At 59.0% G+C, this 6,000-nt stretch overlaps 1 protein-coding gene across 6 annotated transcripts in view; it reads right to left on the bottom strand.

Moving 5' to 3' along the window:
* Positions 1–243: 243 nt before the first annotated feature.
* Positions 244–6,000, bottom strand: part of COLEC11 (collectin subfamily member 11) — a 29,159-nt gene continuing 23,402 nt past the window's right edge. For 3 of the 6 annotated variants that reach the window (XM_055327449.1, XM_055327451.1, XM_055327453.1), the window contains 3 exons: positions 5,151–5,204; positions 1,007–1,102; positions 244–893 (listed from right to left, as the gene is read on the bottom strand). In XM_055327449.1, the coding sequence (XP_055183424.1) occupies positions 484–893; positions 1,007–1,102; positions 5,151–5,204 (560 nt within the window). In that variant the 3' untranslated portion in view covers positions 244–483. The remainder of the gene's footprint in view (positions 894–1,006; positions 1,103–5,150; positions 5,205–6,000) is intronic. The other 3 variants (XM_055327450.1, XM_055327452.1, XM_055327454.1) reach the window with 1 other exon arrangement.

Below are 6,000 nucleotides of genomic sequence, written 5' to 3'. Positions count from 1 at the left end.
GGGACGGACAGCGCCTCCGGGGACACCCACGCCCGCGTGTCCCGTGGGGAACTCAGGCTTCCCTCCCCCGAGCCGCGCTTGCTGCCAGCAGAACTGTCCCTACGTAGCCAACGGCGAAGGGGACATACGCGTGAAGGTGATTCACAGAGACGTCGGCCAGGGTGACGCGGGTCCCTGGGCACGCAGAAATCTAAAGGGAGACCGTCCCGTAAACCCCACCGCCATTGTCTGGATGAACTCCTGTCGTCTTTCGAGCTTTTATTTTATAGTTTGGACAAAGGCGAGAGCGATGCTGAGTAATAATTCCATAGTGAGCGTGTGGCTACCATACGGGTGACAGACCTCACGTCTGCAGCAATAACGCCCGGCAATGTCGCCTGTCCTGCCGACGGCGGGCCGCGGGCACCAGGGGCCCCGTGCAGGAGGCAGGGGGCCGGGGGCGGGGGGACAGGGCCAGGGGGCGGCCACCCGGGAGGCGGCCCGCTACACGTGCTCCTTGTCGAACTCGCACAGGAAGTGCATGGTGACATGGCAGGCCACGTCGTTCCAGCCGCCCGAGGCCACCATCTCCACGCAGTCCTCCTCGTCGTAGGCGTTGTTGGGCTCGCCGCTGCGCCACTTGTTGAAGGTCTGCATGGGGGAGCGGTCCGAGTACACGAACGTGCCCTCCCTGTCCAGGTCGTTGATGCCGATGAAGACGCGGGCCAGGCCGGCCTGCGCGATGTAGGCGGCCATCAGGCCGTTGGCGGCCTCGTCCTTGGGCATGCCCAGCGTGCCCCCGCGGCCCTGGCAGGACAGCTGCGCGTCCACGTACCTCTTCTCCTCCTTCACCAGCAGGTAGATCTTACTGTCCGTCTCGCGCACGCCGGCCACAGCTGCGGGGGGGGGCAGTGCTGGAAAGTGAGCACTCGCGTTTCCGTAAGCACACTCGGTGCGCGGCACACGCGCCAGACACACGGACCGCGCTCTCGGGGTGGGGAGGGGGCGGGAGACGCAGGGAACGTACCATTTTTTATGAACTTCAGCTCGGTGGTCAGCTGGGTGACCTGGTTATCCATCTCCCCGATGGCCTTCCTCAGCTGGCTGCACTCGCACGGGATGCCTGCGGGGACGCGGCCCTGGCGTTAGCGGGTGACCGCCCCCCCCCGCCCCCCGCCCAGGCAGAAAGCTTATTGGGCAAGTGGACCCCGCGGGCCCTCTGGGCTGCAGATCCCGGGCTCCACCCCAAGGGCGAGGACGAGCCGTGGAGCCACTTCGGGGCAGCGCCGTTCTGAAATAGGGCTCTGGTTGGGGGAAGGAAGAGGGGACATGCAGAGGGACAGGTTGGAGGGTGGCACCGGGGCCGTGACCGTGCAGCCGCAGAGAAGCAGGACCCTCCGAGGACGGTGGGGGCCCCAGGGCCTGAGGGCTCGTCGCGCGGCACTGCCAGCCATGCCAGCTCAGGTCGGGGTGCTGGCCCTTCGGGGGGCCCCGAGCCACCTCCCGTGAGGAGCGCTGCTCGTAAGGGCCTCCTCAGACCCCCGTCCCCGTCCCCACCGCAGCAGGGGACCCGGCCACAGCCAGTCCGTCGCCTCCCCCAGAACCGAGCTGGGAGGCCCCCGGAGAGCCCGCGTGCAGGACCCTCCTCTCCCCACAGAGCCCCTGGCGCGGGGTCCAGCCGCACTTCCGGCCTGACCACCCCCCTTGGACGACGGGGCCCGCCTTCCAGAGTCTCAGCCCCCGTCCGTCACCCGGCGTCCAGGTCGCCCTCGCTTCCCACGCCCAGATCCGGTTCCCGCTCAGTGTCCCAAACCACGCTTGGGCCCGGGGCTGGTGCTGCAGCAGGAGTTCGTCGGAGACCCAGGCCGTCTGCGCTCCCCACCAGTGGCCAGGCTTTCGGGGTTGGGCTCTGCAGCGACAAGTCCTGGGCTGGTCCCCGTGTCCCCGAGCCTCCTGGGCGGCCCCACAGGCCTCCTGGCCTCCTCCCCGCGGAACCGGCCACAGAGGTGCTGCGCCCGGCCCGGGACGGCTCTGCCGGGTGGACGCCCACCAGCCTTCCTCCTCCCTCGGCAGCGCCGTCCGAGCCCTTCAGACGAGGGCTTTTTACTCAGAAACCTCTTTTCCCCATATTTCCAAGCTCCAAGCTTTCTCGAGGCCTATTCTCTGAATATCACAATCGGGATAATTGACAGCAAGTGGAGACGCCGTATGAGGGACAGAGAGAGAGAGAGAAAGAGAAAGAGGCTGATTCAGCAAGTGGACGCCTGAACGTCTCGCAGACACGGGATCTGGGGGGGGGGGGCGGTCAGGACCAGCCCCTGGGAGGCCTGTTAGGCTCCAGGGCTCCCCACCCCGAGGCCTGACGCAAGCCCCGAGCGAGGAGCTGGTGGCAGGGACAGGACACAGGACAGCTGTGCCGATGGAGGACGGCACGGACGGCGGGGACCAGTGTGGGACGAGGCAGGACAATGGGCAGCAGGGGACAGAGCGGGACGGTGGTCGGCAGGGGACCTGCCAGCCGGGCGCAGAGGGCGACACACACATGGGGCTGCGGGGCGTGGCGGGCACGCACCAGGTAGGGGCCAGGCAGGGCCGGGCTGGGGGCCAGCAGGGTGGGGGAGGCGCGGGGGAGCAGAGGCAGCAGAAGCCCACGGGGAGGGGGCCCCTAAGCCCAGACCGCTGCGGTCTTAGTCCGTGATTCGCACCGACTTCTCCAGCGCGATTTCCCCCACGTCTTGGTTACTCGAAATAATGCGCCATGAACCCAGGGGCGCAGACGCCGTTGGAGTCACTGCTGTTTCCCTTGGATATGTTCCTGGGTGCAGGGTCTCTGGGTCACATGTAGCTCCATTCTCAACTTGTTGGGGACCCTCCACACTGTCCCCAGAGCGCTGCGCCAGCTTGCCCTCCCTCCAGCAGGGCACGAGGGCTCCCCTTCCCCGCCTCCTCGCCGACACCTGTCCTTTGGTAACGGCCAATCCACCCGGTGTGACGTGACCTCTCACTGTGATACCGATTTGCATCCCCCTGACGGACTAGACGTGTTCAGCGTCCTGTCAGGCACCTGTTGGCCTTTCGTACGTCTTCCTTAGAAAAATGTCTATTTGGGTACTTTGCCCATGTTTTATTTTTTTATTTTATTTTTATTTTTTTTTAGGATTTCATTTATTTATTCGTGAAAGACACACAGAGAGAGGCAGAGACACAGGCAGAGGGAGCAGCAGGCTCCATGCGGGGAGCCCGATGCAGGACTTGATCCCGGGACCCTAGGGTCACGCCCTGAGCCCAAGGCAGATGCTCAATGGCTGAGTCCCCCAGGTGTCCCTGCTCATGTTTTAATTAGGTTGTTTGGCTATTGAATTGCATGAGCTCTTTATATGTTTTGGATCTTCACCCCCCTTAACAAACGTGCAGTTTGTGAATCTTTTCTCACTTTCTTGGTGGTTTCCTTTGCTCTGCAGAAGCTTTTGGTCGGAGGTGGTCCCACTTGGCTTACTTTTCATTTTGTGGCTTAATACGTGAGGTGTCCTACCCAAACACTCGTGACCAAGGCCCGCATCGGGGAGCTTCATCCCGGTGTGTTCCTCCGCGAGTTCCATGGGTTCGGGTCCTGCATTTAAGTCTTTAGTCCATTTCTAATTAATTTTTGCGAGCAGTGTACGATAGGGATCCCGTTCCATTCTTTTCCGTGTAACTGTCTTATTTTCCCAGCGCCGTTTATGGAAGAGATCGTCGTCTCTCCATGGAGTCTTCTTGGCCCCCTTATCAAGTGTTAGTTGACCGTGTATGCCTGGGTTTATTTCTGGGCGCTCGGTTCTGCTCCATTCGTCTGTGTGACTGTTTTTATGCCAGTGCCCCGCTGGTTCGATTACTGTAGTTTTATGGAATAAAACTTCAGGATAGCCTGAAGTCCCAGAGTGTGATGCCTCCCACTTGGCGCTTCTTCAACTAACCCTTTTTTTTTTTTGCACATTATAAGCTTCGCAAGCAATGGAAGCCCCTCAAGACTTGCTATAGAGAGAAAGAAAAACCAGCCAACCAGCGTGCGCGTCCATCCATGGATGAATGGGTTGATGAGCTGTGACATATGTACACAGCGAAGACTATTCAGCTCTAAACAATTAGGAAACCCTGTCATTGGGATGTTGTTGTTTTCTTTTAAGATTTTACTTATTCATTTGAGAGAGAGAGAGAGAAAGCATGAGTGAGGGAAGGGGCAGAGGGAGAAGGAGAAGCAGCCTCCCCGCTGAGCAGTGAGCCCAACTCGGGACTCGATCCCAGGACCCCAGGATCACGACCTGAGCCGAGGCAGGCACTTCACCGGCTGAGCCCCTCAGACGCCCTGGAAAACCCCATCACTGGTGACATGGATGCACCCTGCGGGCCTATAGCTGGGTGAAACGAGTCAGGCGGAGAAGGACAGACTCTGCAGGACCTCACTTCCATGTGCACTGGGGGACGGGAGCCAGCGGAAGGGTCCCCGGCGTGGGGTAAATGCCCATCAGGGATGTGACGCACGTGAGCCCCGTAGCTGACACTGCGTGACACACTGGGCAGCTGGGAGGACGGCAAGTCCTCTGAGTCCTCATCGCCAGGATAATCTGTTATTTCCTTTTCTTTTTTTTCCTTTTACTGTTTCTAGATATGAGATGGGTGTCAGCCGAACCTATAGTGAGGATCATCTCACAGTATCGGTGCATCGAGCCGTCGTGCTGTGCGCCTTAATCCTTTACGGGAACGTATGTCCGTTATCTCTCAATAAAACAAAGAAAATGCAGAGACGCCTGGGGGGCTCAGCGGTTGAGCGTCTGCCTCCAGCTCAGGTCGTGACCCCAGGGTCCTGGGATCGAGTCCTGCATCGGGCTCCCTGCATGGAGCCTGCTTCTCCCTCTGCCTGTCTCTGCCTCAATCTGTGTCTCTCAAGAATAAATAAATAAGTAAAATCAAGAAAGAAAGAAAGAAAGAAAGAAAGAAAGAAAGAAAGAAAGAAAGAAAGAAAGAAAGAAAGAAAGAAAGAAAGAGAGAAAGAGAGAGAGAGAGAGAGAGAGAGAGAGAGAGAGAGAGAAAGAAAGAAAGAAAGAAAGAAAGAAAGAAAGAAAGAAAAAGAAAGAAAGAAAGAAAATGCAACTTTTAATACATTTTTTAAAAGCCTTGGACCCTCTATGTCATACCTGGTTCTCCATTAGGGCCAGGGGGTCCTATGTCACCAGAATCTCCTTTTTCACCTGAAAAAAAAAAAAAGAGAGCAAGGTCAGACCAAGGTCAAGCAGAGGTGGGCACGTCACATGAGGTCAGAATTGCAAGATTCACGGTGTTATTTCTTCCACGTGTAATGTCCCAGGGTTCCCCACAGACCCTCCCTTTGCTGTGAATACGGGGAGGTGTGCTCTACAGATAATTAATTCTTCAGGCTCTATTGATGTGACGTGGAGCATATGCTCATCACGAGATGAGAGAGATTACCAGACGGTCCTCCTTGAAGTCGATTCTGAAAAATCCCGGTTGTGTCATAGAACAATCTGTAGCTATCGTGTCACGAACCCTGAGTCAGTAACAACTAAATCTGACTCCAGTGCTCGCCCTCGTCACGGCAGGGGAGAAGGCGGGATGCTGGCTGTGGGAGGGCCTGGGGACCCTCGGGGCCGCCCGGCCTGAGACGCGGCCTCCTGGGGACAGGACACGCCCCGCAGCCCCCGCCCCACCCTGCCGCCCAGCTTCGAAAATAAAGGGGTTGGACACAGTCGTGCCAACAACGCTGTCCAGCTCCTGTAAAGTCAGACGACAAATCGTCAACGGCACATGAGTACTCCTGCCGTGTGATCTTTGTCCTCCCTGAGACAGCCGGGACGATGTCCCCGCTGGCGTGGGACGGGGAAGGAGCAGTGCCTCCCCCGCTCTGGATTCACATTGTATCCCGTCCGCGTGGAGAGGCAGAGGGCGTCGGTCCCGTCCACACGAGCCCGTGACTCCCTCGCCAGCATCGGGGCTTGAACGTGACCCGAAGGCAGCCCGACGAGGGCC

This window comes from Nyctereutes procyonoides, unplaced genomic scaffold (genome assembly GCF_905146905.1).
Source record: "Nyctereutes procyonoides isolate TBG_1078 unplaced genomic scaffold, NYPRO_anot_genome, whole genome shotgun sequence".
Lineage (NCBI taxonomy): Eukaryota > Metazoa > Chordata > Mammalia > Carnivora > Canidae > Nyctereutes > Nyctereutes procyonoides.
Note: the sequence above shows the minus strand (reverse complement) of the source record. Positions and strands in the feature narration are given on the sequence as shown.